General features: G+C 43.4%; 1 protein-coding gene across 1 annotated transcript in view; it reads left to right on the forward strand.

Annotated features, from left to right (window-relative positions):
• LOC133215132 (microtubule-associated serine/threonine-protein kinase 4-like) overlaps window positions 1-22,254 on the forward strand; it is a 117,910-nt gene extending 95,656 nt beyond the window's left edge. The window contains exons 21-26 of the mRNA XM_061358899.1: window positions 1,143-1,343; window positions 10,274-10,503; window positions 12,244-12,366; window positions 14,168-14,304; window positions 14,975-15,153; window positions 15,981-22,254. Of these exons, the coding sequence (XP_061214883.1) occupies window positions 1,143-1,343; window positions 10,274-10,503; window positions 12,244-12,366; window positions 14,168-14,304; window positions 14,975-15,153; window positions 15,981-19,855 (4,745 nt within the window). The 3' untranslated portion in view covers window positions 19,856-22,254. The remainder of the gene's footprint in view (window positions 1-1,142; window positions 1,344-10,273; window positions 10,504-12,243; window positions 12,367-14,167; window positions 14,305-14,974; window positions 15,154-15,980) is intronic.
• The last annotated feature ends 4,022 nt before the right edge of the window (window positions 22,255-26,276 follow it).

Below are 26,276 nucleotides of genomic sequence, written 5' to 3' on the forward strand. Positions count from 1 at the left end.
GTATTTGCGTGTGTTTCAGTAGGCTCCAGGGCCCTACCGTCTTGCTTCATTTATTCTTTTGGACAGGAGCTTTGTATAACTATTTAGAACTCCTGATACTTAACATAGATCTAGGCCTATATCGGTTTCATTATTGTCCATAAATAGATTCCAGTTACTTTCTCTACACATTCACCTGTCTTCAGCTTACTTCTCTTTTGTATCTCACTGAGTTTTCTCAAGATAGGCCTTTCTATTCCCATACTCCTGCTTTCCCTTGTAGTTTTCATTTTCCTTCCCCTTCCTCCTCCCCATTTCTGGAGAGATAAATTTCCTCAGGCTCACCCAGCTATACAGCCATTTCCATCTTCTTTTCTTGGTGAAAACCTTGACTGTGCTGTATTCCAAGTCCTGCTCACTGCCTGTGTTACAGCATTGGCCTTAGCATAGCAGTCACAGTGATAACTTAAAATGATCCACTTCTGTTACACTTAAGAGTAATTTCTTTTTTTCTTTGGTCCATTAGCAATGTGACACTCAGTGACCTTAAACTAATACTAGGAATTTCTATACTGTGTCTTTGAATAGGCAACCTACCCTTGGTGTGTGAGCCTTTATGGTTTTTTTCATTGTTTGAAACATTGCTGTCATTCCTCCATACAGTGTCGTTGAAGTTCATTACCTATGGTAGACTAATACCAATGTGGTTGTAATGCTGAGTTTAGTGGTGCCAGATATCTTTCTGCTTTGTGGTAGAAAAACACCGAAAGAATAAAAGCAAATAATAATAATTAAAGATAAAATTATGCTCAGTGTTCTAATGAGTTTTTGAAAACTTGTGAAGCTGATAGCAACTTATGCAGGATTAGAGCCTTTCATTACTTCAGGGGAATTCACATAAAAGATAGGTGTATGCTTAAGCTGGTGAGTGCTGCATATAGAAATACCAAACTTGCTTCATTTTTAGTCAGTGGCTGAAAAAACGGTTGCTTCAATTCATTTTGTTAACATTTATTCATTCTTGAGTTCAGAAAAAATTACTCAGATTACTGTCATGTTGTTTTATGAACTTGAAAGAAAAAAACCTATGTCACATTTGTACCATTTCTCCTCCCTGACCCCTGGTTTTCCCTCAACGTGTTTGTCCTTTCCTCTTTGTACAGTTGGCAGCTTTTCAGAGCACTTAGATCAGTTAAATGGAAGAACTGAGAGTGTGGACAGTAGAGATAATTCCTCAAAGCCACCCAATGAAGTTGTATCTCACATGGCTCGCCAGCGATTAGAAAGCACAGAGAAAAAGAAGATCTCTGGAAAAGTCACAAAGTCCCTTTCTGCGAGTGCTTTGTCCCTCATGATCCCAGGAGGTAGATAAATATTTTTGTTTGAATTGTTATGATTTATGCATGTTTGATGTTTTATGACATAAATGCAATATTTTTGAGAGGCTAGAATGAATTGTGTCACGCTTTATTTCTCTTGTTCACGTGCATTACTGGGGTGGTCCAGTCTCGTCAGTGAGTTACAGTGGTCACATTACAACTGAAGGACCTTCTTTGGCAGGCAAAAACACAGCTTTGTGGTGACTACTTTGTGTTTGACCATGTGCATGCACAGCAGGATGCAGGATTCAGTCTTTGGCCCATTATACAGTAGGGATATAGCTTGATTTCTATGTAGTTCACTATATGGAGCTGCAAGAATAGCAGTTTGTTACAGCAGCACTTTCAGCCTCACTAGTTCTTCCCCTTCTCCCATAAGGAAAGGTGATAAGCCAGAAAGATTAGCTGTCACAACAGCATGATACAGACACAGCCAAGAAACACTCCAGAGTTAGTCATCAGTTTGTACTCTAGTAGTTCTTTCACAGTTGTCAAGCAAGAATCACTAAATTCAGAGATGATACATACTGAGTTACTTCCTTTCAGTTACTGAGTTTTTTTCAGTTTAATGTCAGCATTGTTCTATAAAATACAAACTTAGCTTTAGTTACACTTAAAATGTTGTCATCATCTGTATTAACCAAAATACAATACATTAGCTGTGCCTGCTGTCCAAAAAAACCTACCTTATTAATATTTATCCATGAAGTAAACTACAGCAACAGCCAGCCAGTATTCCTGACCTGAGTCATATAGCTGAGCGTCACCGGGCATGTCCCAGGCACAGCAGAAGGCAGAGTGTGGGGGATCTGGGTATTAAAGCTCTTAAATGAGACAAAACTGGGGGGGTTTTAGTCAAAGATGAAGACACATAGTAGCGGATCAAGGTCTTTGGGCATGAGCTGCAGAGGTGTGGGGCCAGCATCTGCTGGCTGTTGTCCCTGAGATCACTCCTCAAAGTAGGCCTTTGTACCCAATGTGAAAGGGTGAACATTTTCAGCTCTGGAGGAAACCACCTTATCTGGACAGTACCACATGGAACCAGCTTCATGGGGCTGGCTGGTGGCAGAGCCATAGGTGGAGTGAGAAGGCAAGGCCACTCTTGCTGAGCTCCCAGAAGGTGTGCCTGCAGCCAAATTTACAACCAGCTTTGGTACTTCACCCTTGTGCTGCATCCATTTTCAAGGATGTTTTTTCACCTGGCTGAATACTACTGGAACACTGGCTCCAGAGGACTGAACAAGGATGGGTGGCCTTTGTGTTTGGCAGGCGAGGCAGCTGAGCTTGGTTGAAATGTGTGTTTCATCTTGTGAGTGCCATGAGTGATGCAAGGACAGGCTGCATTGATGAGCTGTGGCCAGTGGTATGAGATTCAACAAAGGCAAAGTGCCAGAAGTGTCAGGTCCTGGGTTTAGACAACAACCCTATGCAACGCTACAGGCTGGGGGAAGAGTGTCTGGAAAGCTGCTCTGTGGAAAAGGGCCTGAGCTAAACATCAGCCAGCTTGTGCCCAGGCAGCCAAGAAGGCCAACAGCATCTTGGTCGGTATCAGTAGTAGTGTGGCCAGCAGGGCCAGGGCAGTGATCATCCCCCTGTACTGGGCACTGGTGAGGCTGCACCTTGAATCCTGTGTTCAGTTCTGGGCCCCTCACTACAAGAGAGACATAGAATCATAGAAAACTTAGGGTTGGAAAGGACCTTAAGACCATCAAATTCCAACCCCCCTGCCATGGGCAGGGACACCTCGCACTAAAACATACCACCCAAGGCCTCGTCCAACCTGGCCTTGAACACTGCCAGGGATGGAGCATTCACAACCTCCCTGGGCAACCTATTCCACTGCCTCACCACCCTAACAGGAAAGAATTTCCTCCTTATATCCAGTCTAAACTTCCCCTGTTTAAGTTTTAACCCATTACTTCTTGTCCTATCACTGCAGTCCCTAATGAAGAGTCCCTCCCCAGCATCCCTATAGGCCCCCTTCAGATACTGGAAGGCTGCTATGAGGTCTCCACGCAGCCTTCTCTTCTCCAGGCTGAACAGCCCCAACTTTCTCAGCCTGTCTTCATACAGGAGGTGCTTCAGTCCCCTGATCATTCCCGTGGCCCTCCTCTGGACTTGTTCCCACAGTTCTATGTTCTTTTCATGTTGACACCAGAACTGCACAAAATACTCCAAGTGAGGTCTTGCAAGAGCAGAGTAAAGGGGCAGCATGGCCTCCTTCGACCTGCTGGTCATGCTCCTTTTGATGCAGCCCAGGATACGGTTGGTTTTCTGGGCTGCAGGCTCACACTGCTGGCTCATGTTCATTTTCTCATTGACCAGCACACCCAAGTCCTTCTCCACAGGGCTGCTCTGAATCTGTTCTTTGCCCAGCCTGTAGCTGTGCCTGGGATTGCTCCAACCCAGGTGTAGGACCTTGCACTTGGCATGGTTAAACTTCATGAGGTTGGCATCAGCCCACCTCACAAGCGTGTCAAGGTCCCTCTGGATGGCATTCCTTCCCTCCAGCGTATCAACCGAACCACACAGCTTGGTGTCATCGGCAAACTTGCTGAGGGTGCACTCAACCGCACTGTCCATGTCAGCGATGAAGATGTGTCCTGGGTTTAGCAGCAGCAGTCATTTTTTCTCCTTCTTGGTAGCTGGTGCAGTGCTGTGTTTTGGCTTTCGGGCTGGGAACAAAGCTGATAAAAATGATGTTTTGGTTTGGCCAAGGACTTTGTGAGTCTCATGCTCTGCCAGGGAGGAGGGGAAGCGGGGAGGAAGCAGAGATAGGACACCTGACCGAAACTGACCAAAGAGGTATTTTATACCACAGCATGTCATGCCCAGGGGGGAACTGGGAGTTACCCGGAAGGACAGGGGGTCGGCCGGTTTGGACTCGTTGTTCGGCGCGTGGTATTGTACTCCTTTCCCTTGCTATTTTCTCTTATCATTGTTGTCGTTGGTGGTAGCGGTGGTGATTCGTATTATACATTAGTTGCTAGACTGTTCTTATCTCAGCCTGTGGGAGTTGCATTCTTTCGATTCTCCTCCCCATCCTTTTGGGAGTGGGGAAGGGGGGGGCAGCCCCTGGGGAAGGGGGGACTAACATGGGCCTCGATTGCTTCCAGCCTGGCACCACTCACTGGGAGTAAGTGCACAAGTTGTCTGGCTGGGGTTAAACCACGACAGGTTGTTGAACAAGACCGGTCCCAACACCGATCCCTGAGGGACACCATTCGTTACTGGTCTCCAGCCGGACATTGAGCCATTGACCACAACTCTTTGCATGCTGCCATCCAGCCAGTTCTTTATCCACCGAGTGGTCCACCTATCAAATTGATGTGTCTCCAATTTAGAGACAAGGATGTCATGTGAGACAGTGTCGAACGCTTTACACAAGTCCAGGTAGATGACATCAGCTGCTTTACCGCTGTCCATCAGTTCTGTAGCCCCATCATAAAAGGCCACCAGACTGGTCAAGCAGGATTTCCCCTTAGTGAAGCCATGCTGGCTGTCACCAAGCACCTTGTTGTTTTTCATGTGCCTTAGCATGCCTTCCAGGAGAATCTGCTCCAAGATTTTGCCAGGCACAGAGGTGAGACTGACTAGTCTGTAATTCCCCGGTTCATCCACTTTCCCCTTCTTGAAAATGGAGGTTATATTTCCCTTTTTCCAGTCTTTGGGAACTTCACCTGACTGCCATGATTTTACAAATATGATGGCCAGCGGCTTAGGAACTTCATTCTCCAGCTCCTTCAGGACATGCGGATGGATTCCATCAGGTCCCATGGACTTGTGCATGTTCAGATTTTTAAGATGGTCTTGAACCAGATCCTCTCCCAAAGTGGGCTCAGGGTCTTCATTCTCACAGTCCCTGTGTCTGGGTGGTGTGGTCAGAGCCTTTGCCAGTGAAGACCGAGGCAAGTCATTCAGAACCTTAGCCTTCTCCAAATCCTGTAGCCAGTTCTTCCAAGAGCTTTCTGAGGGGGCCTACCTTCTCCCTAGTCTGTATTTTATTTGCTATGTACCTGTAGAATCCCTTCCTGTTACCCTTAATATCCCTAGCCAAGTTTAACTCTAACTGGGCCTTAGCTTTCCTAACCTGGTTCCTAGCTTCCCGGACAACATCCCTGTGCTCTTCCCAGGCTGCCTGTCCAGTGTGTAGTCTGCCTGGAGCCCGGATCAGGGATATCACCAGGGTGCTCCCCAACCTGGTGCACCAGACATACTACTACCCGCTGCTGGTCTTCCAGACGGGTGAGGGGGAAGCTGCTTCCCGCAGTCTGAGGGGGATGAAGAAAGACTACAGGGCCTTGGGGTGGATGGTGAAAGACTCTGGGGCTCAAGTGATCTTCTCCTCACTCCTTCCATCTTCCACTGATGATGTGGGACTGAATGGGAAAATTCAGTCCATAAACGATTGGTTTTGAGGCTGGTGCTGCAGGCAGGGCTTTGGATTCTTTGATAACAGCTGGTTTTATAGGGCACCAGTCTGGACAATGGCATGTGGGAAAGGTTTATCGCACAGAGGCAAAAGGATGCTGGGACACGAATTAGCAGGGCTCATTTGGAGAGCTTTAAACTAGATTTGAAGGGGGATGGGGTTGTGGCTGGGCTTGCCTCAGTGGGACAGCGCTCCGGAATTGATGAAGACTGGGAGGCCTCCTGTAATCCTAGGGTGAAATCGGTGTGCTCAGCTCGCTCCCTGAAGTGTCTGTACACCAATGCGTGCAGCATGGGAAATAATCAGGAGGAGCTAGAAACCTGTGTTAAGTCAGGAGATTATGACCTGGTGGCAATTACGGAGACGTGGTGGGACAGCTCACATGACTGGAATATAGTCATGGAGGGCTATGTCCTTTTCAGGAAAGACAGGCCAGCCAGGCGGGGTGCTCTTTATGTGCGAGAGCAGCTACAGTGCGTTGAGTTCTGTCCGGGGACAGATGATGAGCGAGTTGAGAGTCTGTGGGTGAGAATTAAGGGGCAGGCTGGCAGCGGCGATACTGTTGTGGGGGTCTGTTACAGGCCACCGGATCAGGGTGAGGAAGTTGACGAGGCCTTCTACAGGCAGCTGAGAGCGGCCTCACAGTCACAGGCCGTGGTCGTTGTGGGGGATTTTAACTTCCCTGATGTTTGCTGGAAGGACTACTCGGCAACCCAGCCGCAGTCCAGGAGGTTCCTCCAGTGTATGGATGATAACTTCCTCATGCAAATGGTGGATGAGCCAACCAGGAGAGGAGCGCTGCTGGATCTCATCCTCACTAACAAGGAGGGTCTGGTTGAAGGAGTGAAGGTTGAGGGCTGCCTTGGTTGCAGCGACCACGAGATGGTGGAATTCAGGATCTTGTGTGGTAGGGCCAGTAGAATAGCAAGTAGAATTGCAACCCTGGACTTTAGCAGGGCAAACTTTGGCCTCTTCAAGCAATTGCTAGGGGAAATCCCATGGGCTAGGCTGCTTGAAGGTAAAGGGGCCCAAGATAGTTGGTTGACGTTCAAGGACTGCTTTTTCCGAGCTCAAGATCAGAGCATCCCGACACGTAGGAAGTCAAGGAAGAGGGTCAGGAGACCTGCGTGGCTAAATAGGGAATTGCTGGGTATGCTAAAGTGGAAGAGGAGAGTTTACAGGTCATGGAAGGAAGGGCTGGCCACTTGGGAGGAATATAAGGCTGCTGCTAGAGGATGTAGGAAAGCTGCTAGGATGACTAAGGCCTCCTTGGAATTAAAGCTGGCGAGAAGGGTCAAGGACAGCAGAAAGAGCTTTTTCAAATACATGGCAGATAAAACTAACACCAGAGGCAATGTAGGCCCGCTGATGAACGGGACGGGTGCCCTGGTGACAGAAGACACAGAGATGACAGAGTTACTGAATGCCTTCTTTGTCTACTCTGCCGGAGGCAGTCCTGAAGAGTCCTGTACCACTGAGACCTCAGATCATGACAGGTCAATGGAGCGGTTTGCCTTAGTCGATGAGGAATGGGTTAGAGACCCGTTGAGCAATCTGGACATCCATAAATCCATGGGTGCAGATGGGATGCACCCGCGGGTGCTGAGGGAACTGGCGGAGGTCATTGCTAGACCACTCTCCATCATCTTTACCAAGTCTTGGGAAATGGGAGAGGTGCCTGAGGACTGGAGGAAAGCAAATGTCACTCCTGTCTTCAAAAAGGGCAAGAAGGAGGACCCGGGTAACTATAGACCAGTCAGCCTCACCTCCATTCCTGGGAAAGTGATGGAACACCTTATCCTTGGTGCCATCTTAAGGCATATCAAGGATAAGAGGGTTATGAGGGGCAGTCAACATGGCTTCACCAAGGGGAAGTCGTGCTTGACCAATCTTGTAGCCTTTTATGAGGAAATAACACGGTGGATGGATGATGGCAGAGCGGTGGATGTGGTCTACCTTGACTTCAGCAAAGCGTTTGACACAGTCTCCCACAGCATCCTTGCAGCTAAATTGAGGAAGTGTGGTCTGGATGATTGGGTAGTGAGGTGGACTGTGAACTGGCTGAAGGAGAGAAGCCAGAGAGTTGTAGTCTATGGGGCGGAGTCTAGTTGGAGGCCTGTATCTAGTGGAGTGCCTCAAGGGTTGGTGGTGGGACCAGTATTATTTAATATATTCATCAATGATTTAGATGAGGGAATTGAGTGTACTATCAGCAAGTTTGCTGATGACACTCAGCTGGGAGGAGTGGCCGACACGCCAGAGGGCTGTGCTGCCATCCAGAGAGACCTGGACAGGCTGGAGAGCTGGGCGGGGAATAACTTGATGAAATATAACAAGGGAAAGTGTAGAGTCCTGCATCTGGGCAGGAACAACCCCAGGTTCCAGTATAGATTGGGGAACGACCTGTTAGAGAGCAGTGTAGGGGAGAGGGACCTGGGGGTCCTAGTGGATGACAGGGTGACCATGAGCCGACACTGTGCCCTTGTGGCCAAGAAGGCCAATGGCATCCTGGGGTGTATTAGAAGGGGGGTGGTTAGTAGGTCGAGAGAGGTCCTCCTTCCTCTCTACTCTGCCCTGGTGAGACCGCATCTGGAATATTGTGTCCAGTTCTGGGCCCCTCAGTTTAAGAAGGACAGGGACCTGCTGGAGAGAGTCCAGCGCAGGGCAACTAAGATGATTAAGGGAGTGGAGCATCTCCCTTATGAGGAAAGACTGAGGGAGCTGCGTCTCTATAGTTTGGAGAAGAGGAGATTGAGGGGTGACCTTATTAGTGTATATAAATATATAAAGGGGGAGTGTCACGAGGATGGAGCCAGGCTCTTCTCAGTGGCAAACAGTGATAGGACAAGGGGCAATGGGTACAAACTGGAACACAAGAGGTTCCACTTAAACTTGAGAAGAAACTTCTTCTCAGTGAGGGTGACGGAACACTGGAACAGGCTGCCCAGGGAGGTTGTGGAGTCTCCTTCTCTGGAGACATTCAAAACCCGCCTGGACACGTTCCTGTGTAATCTTATCTAGGTGTTCCTGCTCCGGCAGGGGGATTGGACGAGATGATCTTTTGAGGTCCTTTCCAATCTCTAACATACTGTGATACTGTGATACTGTGATCTCGTGATCGGTGCATCCAGGGCTGCCCTGAAGCGTCACATGTCCAACAAGCCCTTCCCTGTCGGTCAAGCACGGCACCTCTCATTGTCAGCTCCTCTATTACTTGCAGAAAGAAATTGCCTTCCACACAATCGAGGAACCTCCTGGATTGCTTGCGCCGGGCTGTACTGTCATTCCAACAGATGTCAGGGTGGTTGAAGTCACCCATGAGAAAAAGGGCCTGTGACCGTGAGGCTTTTCCTGTCTGTCTATAGAGTGCTTCATCCGCAGGTTCTCCTTGATTAGGCAGTGCTGGAGCAGGTCCAGAGAAGAGCAACAGAGTTGGTGAAGGGCCTGGAACACAAGTGTGGTGAGAAACGGCTGAGGGACCTGGGGTTTTTTAATCGAGAGAAGGCTCAGGGGTGACCTTACTGCTCTCTACAACTACCTTCGAGACATGAAATGAGCTAGAAGGTGACAGTGACAGCCACCCTTGGGGTTTGGCTGTTCTGTGGGATTTCAGTATTAGCCTAGTGGTACTGATCTCTGGGAACCTCTGGTGACTCAAATTCAGGGAGTAGTGCTTCTGCTGTCAAAGTGTATCTGCCCTCACATTACATGGCTTGACATGGGACACCAAACCTGAGTTGCATTCTTTTGCAGAGCTGTCACCCTGTTACAGTCACCACAGTATGTTTTATGCTGCTGCAGTTGTGTTTACATTTGCACAATAATAAGCACATAGTGATTCAAAACAGTGAAATAAAATGAAGCTGTAACTGGTACTGTTGTTGCAAGAAACTCTTGTGTTCATACATAGTGTGGCAGAATGTAGAAGTGGGACCTTGTTATAAGCATTGAGTTACTGTCCTATATACCAGTATATGGTTTAATTACATTAGTCTTTATCTGTATGTATATATAACTGAAACAAAATAAAACCCAAAACCAACACAAACCAAACAACCCCAAATTCAAACTAGTGCTTTATTTATCATTGCTATATGATTTGGGGATGGTTTTGGGTGTACTCCTCAAATAATACCTGCTACCAAACTCTGGTTTGTTTGGGTTTTTTTAATGAGTATTTGTTAGGAAGAGGCTGGAATTGTTCTTTGAAAGTTAGCAATGAATGTATTTCATTTCTAAAAGGAAACACATGTAACAAAAAACCCTTGCATTAAAAAATGCACTTTACACTACAGGGGAAGAAGTTCTAAGATCTGATTGTTGACAGGTAGGATAAACACTGATGGAGGAGGAGAGTATTCAAAGACAGTGATAAATTTTGACATAAAGATGTCATAAAATTAAGCGCATTCCCTGTTCTGTGTCTGTATTTGTGTGTGCTCAGAATGTACTTTAAATTGTCAGATTTTTTTTTTTTTTCCAGATATGTTTGTCGTTTCTCCTTTGGGAAGTCCTATGTCACCTCATTCCCTGTCATCTGATCCTTCATCCTCCCGAGATTCATCTCCCAGCCGTGATTCATCGATTGCTGCTTCAAGTCCTCATCAACCAGTAGTAATTCACAGTTCAGGAAAAAAGTATGGCTTCACCATCCGAGCAATCAGGGTTTACGTGGGTGACAGTGATATCTACACTGTACATCATATTGTTTGGGTAAGATAATACATTTTTTGCCTGTATTCAGCCACAGAAAACTGTAATGATGAATTTTCTTTTGAATTTTATACCTGTGGTATCTGTTGACTGTTGCCGTGTAAATCATGAAGTTGTGTCAATCAGTTTGCTTAGAATGAAATTTGTGCCTGTACACAAGGCTGGTGTTGACTGTAGGGATAACACAAGCTACCACATATGATGCCCTTCCACATTGTTCTGTACTTTCCCGTTTGGAAAGTTTGGCAGTTGCGAATAGCCATGTGTAAGTTCAAAGTGCTGTGGCTTAGAAATCCAAAGGGTTGGTGCAGCCCCTCTTTGTTTGAGGGCAGTATTTGCACAGCCAGGAGATGGTAAACAGAAATAGTTGAAACACACAGGGAGTCTTAAACTGCATCAGTTAATGGATTAATGAAATCAGTGGTATTTTACTAGACACAAGTAGGCTCATCTCAAGCACTGGCTTTCTTTTGTGTAGAAATGTGTAAATCACTTGGAATTGTGTGTACTTCTGGGTGCTAGACACAGGAAAAAGACTTGATTGTCTTGAATAAATCCTGTATCTTTTGTTCTTCACAACTAATTTCAAGTGGGAGACAGTCTAAAGGAAAAGACGGAAGTTCTTTTATTGGTTGTCAACCTCCTTAATTGTAAAATAAATACGTATTTTTGTAAATATCTATGCATTTTTTATTTTATAATTGAGGTTGATAACATCGTGTATTCTATATCATATATTATGCATAAATATTGTGTGTGTATGAAATATTTAAAATACCTTAAGTAATTTTGAAAAGTTGATTACCACAAATATCAAAAGCTTTGAAGTTTTGTACAGTGCTTTAAGTAGGTATTGTAGATCTTGAAGTAGCAATGCTACTGATGTGGTAGTGTATTACTCATTTTTCATTCATGTTTACCTCTCAGACCTATTAACCCATCAAGAACATTGAATGTAGAGGAAGGGGTACATTTGATAATGGAATAAATACAAAAGTTGGTTTTCTTGCCACTGGTGTAGCATTACCATTAGTGAAAGGAAGAGAATAAAATGGTACACTGCAGTAAAAGTGAAACCTTGGCTGTTTTCAAGACCCTGTAGCTTTCTTGGGATTAGTTCAATAAGCATTGTAAGCTTCAGTGGTGGCTTCATGCCTTAAAATTCTTCACTTACAATGAATTATGTAAGCCCTCTTCAGAATTATTTGAAATTCAGTTTGTTTTGGTCTGTTATCCCCCTTTGTGATGTACTGTTTCCTCTAATGGGCAGCCTGGTGAATTTGAACCAAATGAAAGCAATCCTTAACTATATGGTAGAGTTAATTTTTATCATGGTTAGGGTATTTCATATGACCACTGTGTTAATTACATCAGTATTTCTCAGTGTCACATGCTAAAAATCTTGATTCAGTTATGACATTTTGCCACAGGGAGTGAATCACTCCTTCTTTGTCATGCATAAAAAATGCCCTGCTATACAGATGTTCCACAATAACAGTGGCAACAGGCAGTGTTTCAGTGAGCTTTGAAACACCCCATGTAAATATAAAGTTTGAGTAGAGTAGTTGATGGTGAAATGGCTGGTCTGAGGGTTTTTTTTTCTTTCTTTATATAACTTATTATCTGTAAGTGTTCTTTAATACTGACTGAGGTAGAAGGATTTCAGTAAAAAAAGCCTGATCTTTAAAACAGGACGGTTAAACAGGGGTCCATTTTGTCCTCTTCATCTCTGATTTCCAGAATGTGGAAGAAGGAGGTGCGGCTTACCAAGCAGGTTTAAAAGCTGGAGACCTGATAACTCATATCAATGACGAGCCAGTGCATGGTCTTGTTCATACAGAAGTCATCGAGTTGTTGATAAAGGTAACTGTTGAACAACTGGGATACAAAAGTGCTTGCTGTTTTGACAGCAAGCACTGACAGCAGAAGGGGTTATGGGGTTATGTTGATTTCCTTTAGAGATCAGTTACTGGATTTTGTAGTTGTTCACATACAAGCTGTAAGGTACTATGGCAAGCACAGCTCTGGAGAAAGGTCAGTGACTTCATGCATCACGCTGTGACTTTTTATGCAACAAACTGGCACTGCTACTGAAATAGCTGAAGTACTTTTGAGGCAGTGACACAAAGAGATATCCCTGTCTTTTGAAAAATTTATCATTTTCAAGCACTTTAATTCCTCAATCTTCACTAAGTAATTCAGGCTTCTGATGATGAACTTTTTGTTTTCTCCTTTTAAAGTGAAATCAGTGAGGAAAAGTGATAACAAAGAATATGAAATATTTTTTGCCTATTGTACATGAACTTGCCTTTCGTAATCTTAAGGCTCAAAAGGTTTTTGTCTCATACATGGCCAGAGATGCCCAACAAGAGCTGCTTTGCTTAATGAAGTTCTGATCCTACAGTTGGACTTTTATGAATAATCTGTCATATTTGTCTCGTGTAGAGTTTTCCAGGATCTATCCTGTTAGAAAATGATGGGTTTTCCTTAAAAATGAGCAAACCCCCAACTTTTTAAATGAATAATAGTGTCTTCACTTTTCACTATAGCTCATCATATTGCAGATTTTATGAACTCTTTTAAGCATAGATGAACATAGGTAAGAATTATTTTAGACAGCTGTATATTTATTTCCAATACTGATAACAGTTTATGGTTACATGCAGAGCTTTGCCTGTGCAGGGAGCTACTTGATTATGACAGGAGATTGGAAAGCAGTGAAGTAATGGGGAAATAAGAATAGCTGAGGAAAGATGCAAAGTACAGTTTTCCTTAAGTCTTTTATTTTCCTTCTCTGAAACCAGGAAGAGCTTCCAAGTTTTCCAGTGTTATAAGAAAAGTGTAAGACAAAATTCTGTAATTTTAGGCAGTTGGGTGCGCACTTGTTTTCTGTGTCAGATACAGAAAAAGAGAAACATAACAACCCTGCACAGTACTTGCAAGAGTAAACTCAAAATGAGAAATGGTTGAATGTGCTGTATCATAAATTAATTTGGGCTATTTGAATTACTTTGAAAAGAAGTTCACTGTTGTGTAATACAGTGGTGGGCAGGACATATGGATTTTTAAAACATAATATGCATATTTCCAGTTTGTTTTATTGAGTCATCTGTTCATGAAAATGGTCCTAAAAAGCTCAATTATATTTATCTCTTTTGAATCATAGAATGGTTAGGGTTGGAAAGGACCTTAAGATCATCTAGTTCCAACCCCCCCGAAGACAAAAGAATTGTTTGGGATTGATATTGTTGAATTCTCCATCATCATTGTAACAGTTGGTATTCTGAGGCATGAATGGCAAGTGAATGGACCACTGGGCAGTGACAGCTGTTCTTTGTGGCAAGCTTTCTGTAGACACTTTCAGCTTTAAAAACTGCAGTCTTGGTCTTCTCCTGTGTAGCTACAATTACTGGAATTTCTTTTTGTCCTGAAGCTGGAATGAAGGAAGTTGAGGAGATTTGGCAAAGTTTAAGAGTTGTCCAGCCATTATTTATCTGATGTAAATTGAACTGGCAATGTCTGTACAGGGCTTCGTACACTAACAGCTCTTAACTTTGATGATGGAGTCCTTTCTCATTGCATTCACATTGATGGTGTAGCTTCAATTCAAGGCAAAATTGTCCTCTATTACTCACACTTAAAGATTCCTCCTCCATTTTGGCAGAGTGGTAACAGAGTTTCAGTCATGACAACCCCTTTTGAAAATACTTCAATCAAGACAGGACCTGCCAGGCGAAACAGCTACAGGAGCCGAATGGTCAGACGCAGTAAGAAAACCAAGAAGAAAGAATGTTTAGAAAGGTGAGTAGTGCCTTTGTCTCCCATTTACATATGTGTATAGATACATAACAATTAATATAAAGTGTAAAGTTAATAGAGTTCTCTCCATTGTCTTCTCCATCCTTTTACTTTCTTCTGTGAGATCCTATGGTTGTAACATGTCCTTCCAATTCTGTTTTGCCTAAGTTAGGTCTGTTAAAATAACCCCTAAAAATTTTGTGTGGCATACCCATAGATAAGAGGAAGAGTGAATAACTGAGATTGCATCTTAATTTGGTTTATCTTTTTGTACTTGTTCAGTTAAACTTCCCAGTGCTAAGTTTATGTGCATTTTTAGTTTGATGATACACATCACTAGTAGTTTCTACATATTTCTACAGTTTTGGTGGGCTCTTAAATCAAGAAAATTAAGATTTATACTCATAAGGAGCTAACTATTCTTCTGAAATACAGTGAGTAAATTTTAGTACAGATTTAGTTACAATATCAATCCAAACTATTGGCAAATCAGGGTATATTCTAAACATCATCCTCTGCACTGTGGTTGTTTGCTTTCATGTAAGCATAGATTTGATAGTTGCTTTTCTGGGGTAATGGGAGGAGGAAGCAATGTCGGTTTTTAAGAGTTTTGCCTGGTGTAATAGTATCTTCTGTGCATCTTCTGATTAATGCCATGCTCTTCTCATACTAGGAGAAGATCTCTCTTTAAAAAGCTGGCCAAGCAACCCTCTCCACTTCTTCATACCAGCAGAAGTTTCTCCTGCCTGAACAGATCGCTTTCATCAGGGGAGAGCTTGCCTGGATCCCCAACCCACAGTTTATCTCCTAGGTCACCAACCCCAAGCTGCCGCTCTATTGACTTTCCATCTGGTGAGTGTGAAGGACTGGAGGGCAGAGGAAGAGGATGTGAAATGTATTCTACTTGTGAGCCCCCCAGATCTGTTATATACTCTGCTAAGAGTAGTTGGTTCTGATAAGCATAATCATTAAACAGATGGTTTATGTCTGGAAAAGGGTAAATGATTCCTGATGCAAAATCAAAGGTCTTTTCATGATATAGTAGCACCTAAAAGGCTGCTAGGTTTGTCCTTGGGTTTAAATCCAAGTCCAGTGCTGTAAGTTGAGTAATAAACGGTTTGAGATCTGGGTAAAAGGTAGAATCTTGCCTAGGAGAGGCTGATGGATAAAAGAATGAAACTGAGGAAAAAGTTGCTATATAATGGAACTAGCACGGGCACTCATAAATGCAGATTTATTGCTGAAAAGCTAGGCTGAGTTCTGAAATACGCATTTTTTTCTGGCTCCTAAAAGTCTGCTTCTTCTTCCTGTTTTATTTCTGACATTATTTTAGTGTGTACTAGATTTAACTGCTGTTGTATGGTCCTTTGACAAACATAAATTATTTGGAAAGTCTTGATCATTGCTTTGAAGTGGCAGAAAATAGTAACTATTCTATTTGAATAATAATAAGTGGTTATTTAAAAGGGATGAGGAACAAAGGAGGAAAGAGATAAACAGCAACGTAATTGGATTGATAAGGGTTTTACAGTCCAGTTACTCAAAACCTTCCAGATTTTGCAACATTGTGAGAGCAAATGGCACATAAGCCTTTTGAACTGGTGCAAGTTCTGTCTCTCACTGAGCATTTAGACAGGATTCAAAAATCTTGCTAATCTGTTTGTTTCTTCTTTTTGTAGGTACTAACTCTTCCCAGAGTAGCTCCCCTAGCTCAAGTGCTCCCAATTCTCCAGCTGGTTCAGGGCACACAAGACCCAGCACTCTTCATGGCTTGGGTCCAAAGCTTGGTGGGCAAAGATACAGATCAGGAAGACGCAAGTCAGCTGGCAGCATTCCTCTCTCTCCTCTTGCACGAACACCTTCTCCAACACCCCAGCCAACATCCCCTCAACGATCTCCATCACCATTGCTAGGACATTCAGTTGGAAACACAAAAATAGCTCAGTCTTTTCCTAGCAAAATGCACTCTCCTCCAACTATTGTAAGGCATATTGTTAGGCCAAAGAGTGCAGAACCACCAAGATCTCCACTATTAAAGAGAGTCCAATCTGAAGAGAAACTTGCTCCCTCTTATGGCAGTGATAAGAAACACTTATGTTCACGAAAACACAGTCTGGAAGTGACCCAGGAAGAAGTGAATAGAGAAATGTCCCAGAGGGAGGTGACTCTTCAGAGCTCAGAGGAGAATGTATGTGATGTGCCATCACTTACACGAGTCAGGCCTGCAGAGCAGGGCTGCTTGAAACGACCCGTCTCCCGAAAATTAGGTAGGCAAGAATCCATTGATGAGCTAGACAGAGAGAAGTTGAAGGTCAAGATAGTTATGAAAAAACAAGATTTTGCTGAAAAATCAAATGCTGCTGTACATGAATGTGGCAGTGAACCAGAAAATGCCAATACCTTAAGACTGGAAGAAAGAGACAAAAAAGCATTCCAGAAGGTTTTAGAAAGATCAAATCAGTTTGAAACAAAAATTGTTGCTTTGGAGACCCAGTCAGTTGGTGGCATACTCAAAGACACCCTTCAAAAGAATGCAAACTTAAGATCAAATGATGGGGCTGCATTAGATGTGCAGATGCTGTGTCATGGGCCTTTGCCTAATGAACTTGGTTATATTTCTTGCGACTTCAAAAGAATTTCCCCTCCATCTACACTGCAAGATGTTCTGCCTCAATCCGCTGACAGGATGCTAAATGGAAAGGGAGAAAACACAGATAAAAATGTACCAACAAAAGAATTTGTCAAATTTGAAAGATTAGATGGTAAACTTGTAAATACTGATTATCGTAGAAAGAAAGTGTCCATTGAAGAAAAAGATGACAGTGTCTGTCCCATGCTAAAACCTAAATTAACATCAAACGTTCATGAATGCCTTCAACTTAATACAGGAAGACCCATAAACGTACAGCAGGACTCCACTGCAGTTGCTGATGGTAGAGCTTTTATTGGCAGTTCACATGATGCTCAGATTAGCTCCGTTTCTTTTGTTCCTCTCAAAACCTTGAATGGCCGAGGAGATGCGAGTGTGGAAAAGTCAGCCCTTATTTCCACTGAGACGCCTGTCAGAAAAAGTCCCTCAGAATATAAACTTGATGGGAGGTCTGTTTCCTGTTTGAAGCCAATAGAAGGCACACTAGACATTGCCTTACTTTCTGGGCCACAGCCTTCAAAGACTGAACTGCCTTTGTGCATTTTGCCAGAAGGACAGAGCACCAGCGGTGATGGGGGATCTCCTAAACCCCCAGCACCACAAGGGAGCGGTGGGAAGGCAGAACTGGCCTGTCAGAAAGAGCAGTTGTTAAGCTATTCAAAGTCTGGCAAAGTCAGTGTATCAGAGCCTCAGATTATGCAAACAAGCAAGAGTTCTCCAAATTTGCCACTCACCCCTGTGGCTGCAGAAGTACTGACAGAGAAAAAGGTTTCTAGTCCAGCTACTAAAGGCAATATTTCTGTTACTGACACTGTTCAAAAGAAAGACATCTCCCCTTCAAAGCAGAAGGACAGTTCAACAGAGGTGAAGTCATGTGTTACTCAAAGTCAGAGCATTAAAACTACTCAAACATACCCCAAACTTTCTGCTGTCCAAAGCACTCCTGAAAAAGCTGTAGGAAAAGAGAAGCAAGTGCAAAAGGAGTTGCCAGCCAAACAGCCGGTGGCCCGGAGAAGTTGCGAGCCTATTTCTGCAAAGGTGGAGGTGATCAGAGAGTCATCTCTGAAGGTGTCTGTCTCAGATGTCCTGATAACGAGCTACTTGAAAAGCAGTGAAAAAAATTGCGCTGATTTTGCCATTCCACCTCAGATGCAAGGAAAAATGCAGGCAGCTGGCCCCAAGGCCCAACCTAAGGATGGCAGAGAGTCACTGAAACAGCAAGGTGCAGATGACAGCAGTGTTGCTAGTAGTTTCATGGAAAAGGATATAACCAAGCAGAAAGTTCTCGTTGAGTCTAAGAAAATTACTGCAGAGTCAAAGATTGAAGCTCTTTCATCCGAACGGCCTGTGCAACCATCAATGGATTGTGGTCCGAAAAATGAAAAGTCTGCATCAGTTTCCTCTGTGCAGAAAGACAATGCAAAAGATTTAGGAACAAAAGATCAGAAACAGCTCACTGATGTAAGACTTCATACTACTGAGAAAGAGCAGTCCAGCCAAGTTCCTCAGCAGCAGCTTAGCACTTCAAGCTCCCCTTCTGTGAGAGACGCTGTGAGCAGAAAATGTGCTGTAGATGTTCATGTAGGTGTTCAAGAACACATGAAGCCTGCTGCCACATATGTGGAAAGCAGCAGTAATAAACACAGACCAGCCTCTGATACAAGTTCCTCTAAGGCTAAGTACTTGGATAAACAGACACTGTCACAAAAATCATTCACTCCAACCATAAAAGAAAAAGAAACTACTATTCAGGTGTCTACTAGCTCCCGGGAAGATGGGAAACATGCCAGTAAAAATGTGCTAGATCCCCTTTCTTCTGTTTTGGACTCTGTGAAAAAGATGACCACTGAACATGGGCAGGCTGAAAGGCCTATGAGTTTGGAGCATGGCTCGGTAGCCACCCTCCAGATGAGCAGCATCACTCCTGACACCAAACCCAAATCTTCTACTGTTGACCCCATATCAGCAGGCCCAGAGAGTTCTAAGCAGGTGCAGAGGCAAGAGCCAGGAGGCTTGGGAGGATATGCTGATCAAAAGCAACTTCACCTCAGTGAAAAACAAACCATGTCTCCAAAGTTTTCCACTGTGAAAGACCCTCCCTTGCTGAGCGAACAGACAGACAGGAGTCCTAGTGCTCAGATGATCTCTGCAGACAAAAGACCTGAAGGAAAAATACGCACTGATGCACTTTATGTTCAGCTTGACAGTGGGAAAGTAGAGCCTACCCTTTGCCTCATGAGCTGTGATGTCAGAGAGAAAGGAGGAGAAAAGACAACTGCACGTAGCAAAAACTCTCAAGATTCAAAAGGGAGGGGACAAGTTAGTCAAAAACAGCCAGAGAATGCAAACAAGCAGATCACAACCTCAGCTGCCAGTGGGCAGAGTTCTTGTCGTGTGGCTGCAACATCAGGAAAGCCGCTGACTTGTTCAGCCAATTTCTCTGAATGTAGACAAGAAGTTTCTGTTTTATCTTCAGCGAAGAGTGACGCATCTTTTACAAAGGTTAAAGCAGGTTCACCTGAGCTTCCTGCAGCCTGCAAGGAACTAAATAAGAAAGGCACCTCTTCTGCAGGAAGCGGTAAGGCAGAAATGACTAAAAGCATTTCACTGGTGGCCTTGCACAGTGTTTCTGTTGTAGCAGAAGCCCACCACGCTGCTTCAAACCTTGGGGGAAAGCCTGGAAGTCAAGAAAAGTCTTCTTTTGTTAACACTGGGGATGTAAAGGGAAAAGACGCTGTTCAGACTCAGCAGTCTGCTTCAAGAAAACAGAATGTAGGTAAAGATCTGTCCAGATCAGCAACCATACCTGACCGCCCTAACGCACTTTCTGACGACAGAGATTCAGCTCGGCAGCGGCGAGGAAAGGAGGCTCCACGGAGCAGTCCTCACAAAAAATCCTGTTAACTGTAAGACCTGGCCGGTGTGAATTCAAGACTTGCTGAACTAATGTCAACATATTAGACTGCCTTTAAACCAGCACTGTGTCTTGTCTTTGTTCTGCGAAGCTTTCATGTCACTGAAGAGCGAGAATAAGGGGATATATAAAAACAGGACTCTTCTTTTTTTCTTTTTCTTCTTTTTTTTTTTTCGAAATGCCTTCCCAATTGTAACCGGTAAAACTGTTACCATATAGTATTTGTACAAGAATACCTTTACAGCTGAGAGCTGTTGAAGAAAAGATCTCCTCTGTAAATACCTAGCAATGTGTTTGGGGTTTGAATGTAGCATATATACTTTGCTGCTGATTGCATTGTTTACTCTTCCCTTTTTATGATAGTTGCTTTGCCACTTATTTGCCATGCTCAAATCTAAAACCAAATTATTGAAACTCTGATCTGGCACAGACATGCACAAGCATTGGTCTGACTGGAAAACAAAAACAGGCCAAATTTTTACTTGCTGAAATCCTAGCTAGAGGTTAAAAAATTACTAGTGGAGAATAAATACAGTGACTTATTGTGAATTTTTACATGTATTTTTAATAATCTAATTTTGATAGTACTGTACCTGGTTGACTGATTCACCAGGTCTAACACAAGACCTGACCACATCTCTACTGCACAAAGCTTGTCTCTTAAGAGTAGGTGTTATTAAAGCTGCAGGAGGACCACTTGGTTATGAAGGCATCCCAGCCAGAGTTGTGTTCTCTGGTGAAATGGTGGTTCTCATCTTGTCTGTTGGGAGTGTGTTGAGTGACCTTCACATCAAGGCTGAGACTGAAGCACATGCTGTGTGCTTTGTTTTTGCTGCAGTTCTCTCTTGAGTTCCCTGAGCTTTTTTGAATTCAGACCCTTGCAGTGTGAGGCACAAGTATAAGCACATGACTTGCAGTACTAATGTTCATCCCTGGTTTAGTATATTTATCATGGCATATAGGTCTGCATAGTTAGCTTCATACAGTTTAGCTTTTTTTCTGTTTTACGACAAGGTAAAAAGGAAAAAAAGCTGTTTAACATCTTAAAAATGTTCAGGACATCTGATACATTTTGATACATAGCTGGGGCCTTATGTTGTAGACTTGCTATTTTTAGCAGGTGATTCTGGGTTTCACATTCATTTCTAAACGCATTGAGTAGCTCCATGCGTTTCATACAATAATCTTTTTATTTGTATGCAAAAAAAATACTGTAATTATAAAAGAAGCATTTTGTAACGAACCTGTTGGAGCTATTTGGTGCTAGAATGTGACTGTCTTTTTACTTTTGCTAAGCCTTATTTAAATTTTGTATACTGTGGAACATGTAGACTTTAATCATTTTAGCATGGAGGTGTTTAGTTTGTTTTGAAGGATGAAAGGTAAAATCTGAAACAGAAGCACTACAAAGTGCCCTTGCAGATGCATGTTTTTTAATGATTGGGATCAGTAGAATGGTGGGTTTGGTTATGTCTGTTCTATGTGCCCACAGTAGACCTAGGCCCTTCCTGTTTTGTCAGGGCTTATGGATTGTCTTTCTGTCTCAAAAGCTAGAAAATTATTCCTAAAATCACAGTGTAATCTTGAATTGGAGGTTTGTATGACAGCTGACAGTGTGCAGAATTAATTTCCCTCTGGTGAAAACTCTATTATACTGATTAGTTGGTTAGATTACAGCAAACCTCTCATGGAAAGATAATATCACAAACAAGTCCTTCTGATTTTTCATGTGGCACTAGTACATTCATACTGCCTTTGATGCATTCGCAGAGGAGCTAGTGAACAATGGATAATGTTTCTTGGGCAGTTTTAAAGATAAAATGGTCTCAACATTTACAGTTCATCTGTGCTTTGGCAGTTACTGCAAATAAATGCTAATGCACTTCAAAATAACATTTCTGTCTGGAAGGTATTTCTTAGTTTACAGTCTTACCATTTTCAGCTATCCTTTTGTTTCCTTTAAAGTACATCTAGCTTTTTGTTTACAGTAACCTTTATGTATATTTTGTATAGCTCATCATCACTTCTGACAACTAAGTTCTTTGCATTTTGGAAGTGTAGCAGTGCTTAAGCTTGTGTTATGTAGTACCTGTTTGTTGGTGTTTACCTTATCAGTGAGCTATTAGAGATCCTCCTGCCTGTGTTCTACTTGGTCAGTCTTTATGTGATTGTAGTTCTGATGTGTTCTTTTGTAGACTTCCTGCTGTAGATTCCTCAGCATAAAAAAAATATAAAAAAAAAATTTTGTTAGGGTCTGTGCAATAAAGTGTTTGCAGTCTTATTTTCTCTAAGAAACTCCTTATGGATGTCATAATTGTTATATATTGAACACGATTATTTATACTTATGCAGTTGGATAACATTGAAATAAAAATTCAGCATGAAACGCTGTTATGTTAGCATTTCTCCTTGAACTGTTTTCATTCCTGTAACTTAGGACACATCTCTGCCGTGCTTGGAGGTGGACAGTTTTGTATCCTCTCCTCTGGGGGTGGTTCAGTGCGCCCCTTAAAGTACATGCTGCCAAGGATTTTGCATGAGGAAATGCATTTCAGTCTGAAGACAGAGGAGGGCTGCATAGCTGAGTATCTTGTCTCAGTGGCTGAAACTGCTGATGTGCTGTTCATATGTAGGCACATGGCTATTCTGGAAGGCATACCCTGACAATGTTGGCAGCCTGTAATGTGACATTTAAATCTTTCTTCCATAATGTGTATCATCCATTACAATAGGAGCAGTGTCTATTAAAATACATATATATTCGCTATTCCATTGCTGGTAGCTCTGCATAGCTGCCTGGCAGGGATTTAGTTTTGTTCACATTTTGCTATTGCATTGTTTACTATGTGTTTTCCCCTGTACAAAACTCTTGCAGTAGTGTTACAGCATCACTTTTGCTGCTTTGCTTTCTATCTGAAAGCAGTAGGCGAGGGGAAGCTGCAGGTCACCCTCAAGCTTTCCAACTTGCTGCAACCTAGCAGAAGGCAGATAGTCTGTGAAACTGGTGCACTGCAAAGGGGTATGATGAGTCTAGGAGGGGAGAGCAGCAATGGGGAAGGCAGCCCAGAGGATGTGAAATGACCAGAGTTAAGAACTGGTTTGCTGTGCCATCCCTGGCTGTGAACAGCAGCAAACACCTTTGTCTAGGGAGGCATAGAAACCTGTGTGCCCTGAATGAGTCTCCATACTGTTTGTGGCCAGAGGAAAGGGGTGGTGTAAGGGGTTTGTGTTGAGGAAGAAGTCAGGAGAGAAAGTTTACTGGTACTGTCTGGCGTGGCCTGTCATCCTCACATCTACTGTTGTAAGAAGAGACGGCACCTCACCTGGAATGGGAATGGTTTCATGGTCTGAAAGGCAAATGTGAGCACTCCTTTTCAGCACTGAACTCCCAGTATGCAATGCTCCCTTAGAACTCCGTTTTTTCCTCTTACATAGTTTTCAAGACTTAGCAAGGATGTCAAGCTTGGATTCAGATAGTAGCTCAGACAGAATAAATCATAGGTTGTGAAGATACTGGAGGGTATATGGGCAAATGGTCCAGTTCATGGCTTGTGATTTTTATGTATTTTTTTTTTTCCGCTGACTGTATCTGTAGTATTTTGATAGCACTGACCAGCTCAAACTCCCAGACGTTGGCCAAGGATGGGTTTGAATGACCTGAGGGTAGGAAGCAATGCTAGGGGTTGTGGTTCAAGCTGCAAATTGTTGAGAGCATCAGGAAGTGTAGAAAAGGCTGTAGAGTAAGAAGACTTAATGTAGGTAAGTTCTAGTACACAGTAAGCTCTTCAAAATGTAGGTGTGAATTAAATACAGGGGGAAGAGGATGTTTGAGGGATTTGCTGGAGAAGGATGTCATCTGCTGCTGGGGGAGAATTTCTGTAGTATTCACCAGATGAGAAGGTGTGGTGTGAGTGAGTGGTCAGGAAGGGATCTTGCCTGCTCTTTTTCCAGGTACAGGCAAGACCAGGGAATAAGAAAGTTCTTAAAAAGCGCATCATCAACATCAGGATTCTTTTTTTTTTTCCAAGTCAACAGACTTAGAAATTGGCCTCTTCAACCTTCCTGTCCAGAGTTAAGTCATCTTTAAAAAATTGAATTGACTCTAACTAATAGTATCTTGTTTAAACTCAGTTGAGGAATAAAGAACTTTGCTTTGAGTCTTGATTTCTCCAGTTGAAATAAGTGCTCTCTGATGTGTCTCATTAGCCAAGATCTGCTCAAGTTTCTTCTGTGTGTAAGTACAGGTAACAAATTTTCCTTGGCAGTTTCATGCTGTAGGGTGACTTCAATGACATCTGCAGTCCAGGAGCCAGCATGGTGATGAGTTCAATCCTGTCAGGCACCACTCACTTCAGGCAATTCCCTTGTTCTGTGTGCTGACTCCCCAGCTGTATCTGAAAACACTAGAGATAAAAGGCTTGACTAAAAACCAAGGACTGCATCAGACCAGAGCTTGATGGGATAAACAAATTCTATGAAGAATAAGAGCTTTACTTCTCTTTCCGTTTACATGCTCACCATGTAATCCCAGGAGACTAAATCTTTAGATACTTCAAGACGTTTTAAAATACAACCTGGATGGTTTTGGTGTATTATAGCCATATATAATTTTTACTTCAGAATAATCAATACCTGTGTTCAGGATTTTGTGTATCCTGAAGCATACAGTGTATGCTGTTGAGCAGTGTTTGCACGGTGTCCTAGGAATGACATTTTGTAGGCAAATAAGAACGCAGAAATGACACTGTAAAGAAAATCTAAGAGAAATAAGATGAAGAAATGGTCCTCAAATGTTGTGTAGAAGGAAACAGAAGGGTCACAGGGAAGTCTACTTAATACCCTGTGTGTAAATACATATTGCATAGGAACACATTCACTGTTCCACCTTTTCAGCCATCTCTTGAGTTTTAGGAAACTGAAGTCTACACGAGTTCACATCATGATACTGGGCACCATTCCGGAAATTGGTGGTGGTTAAATCCTGGTTTCTTCTCTCCAAATGGAGAGGTATATGAGAAAGCATCACCTGTATGTGCAGTTTTTCCCCCAAGTTGCTGATATTTGTGGATCTCCCACAGCTGCTGTCTGATACTCGCAGTAATTTTTGGTGCCTGTCCCAAGCTATGAACTGCACCATGCTCCCTTTTAACTTCAGTATTTGTCTATCATGTTTCTGAACCCACAAATTTAAGGAGACAGTGGAATAAGCAGGTCTCTCTTGGATGGTGCACACACTGGTGTCAAGATCTGATTGGGAAAAAAACCCTGTGCCAGACCCTATTTCAATTTGTGATCCCAAGAGTGAAATTGAGACACAAACAAGGACAAGTAACGTAGTCGATCCGTTGATTTCTTATGGAAAGACAACTATTATAAAAAAGGGGACATTATTGTAATAAAGGGGATAGAGGCAGGACAGATTGGAAAAAGGATGGAAATGAAGCAAGTATTTGGGGTGCAGAGAGAGAGTCACCACTGTGGGTCCAGTGGTGTCCCGGGGATCCGCTGTCTTCGTCGCCAGTGGTGGGAGTTCTCCCGGGTTTGTAGTCAGTATCAGAGCAGTGTCCCCCAGAAGTCAGTCATAGTCATTGGAGGGGGGTGTCCTCATGGAGGTGTCCTTCTGGAGTCATCCCCTTGAAGGTACCCCTGGAGGTGTCCTGATGGAGTTGTCCTCATGGCACTGTCTCTTGGAAAATGTCCCTCAGGGTCTGTAGTAGTCATCAGTGGAGAGTATCCTTACAGAGGTGTCCTCCTGGAGTCATCCTCATGGCGATGACTCCTTTTGTGATTACCTTTTCCCCCTTTTATGATGGGTTAGGGGGAATACCTCTGCTCTTAATGTCACATATTCCATGTTTCTGGTGGACCAGTTTTGCTGGCCTTGCAGCCGGCTCTTCAACTGCACATGTCTACACACACAGGTGTCTGCAGCAATTATTGGGATAATAGGCAGCAATTTCTCACACCAATCCTTGAGGTAATATATGGAGGAGTCTTAGCTCTTTCCCACTCAACTCTCAGGCAGTGGATATTGGAGTCTTAACTCCTCCCACCCATCTCTGAGACAAAAGGTGGAATTCCATCTCAGCTTCTCATACCAATCTGTGAGACAATGGACAGTGGAGTCTAATTTCAGGTCAGTCTCTCACAACTGCCATTCATGCTGAATTGTTAGATAACACAGTTATTAGAGCTTGCTCATTTAACTAGTTGAATTTGCAGTGGGAGGGAAAAACGTGCCTTGAACCCTGGGCTGACTTGTTCCCAAGGACAAACCTGGGATTCCTCTCCTCAAACAGCATGGTTTGCTGGGTGACAGTCTCTCCTTTAGAGCAGTCCTTCCTGAAAGGCACATCCTGCACAGGCAGCCTTCACAGCTTCGGTGTTCTGTGGCTGGGCAGTGTGAGCACA

Source organism: Neopsephotus bourkii, unplaced genomic scaffold (assembly GCF_033783945.1).
Source record: "Neopsephotus bourkii isolate Nb327-2 ecotype Australia unplaced genomic scaffold, CSIRO-AGI_Nbou_v1 NB_955, whole genome shotgun sequence".
Lineage (NCBI taxonomy): Eukaryota > Metazoa > Chordata > Aves > Psittaciformes > Psittacidae > Neopsephotus > Neopsephotus bourkii.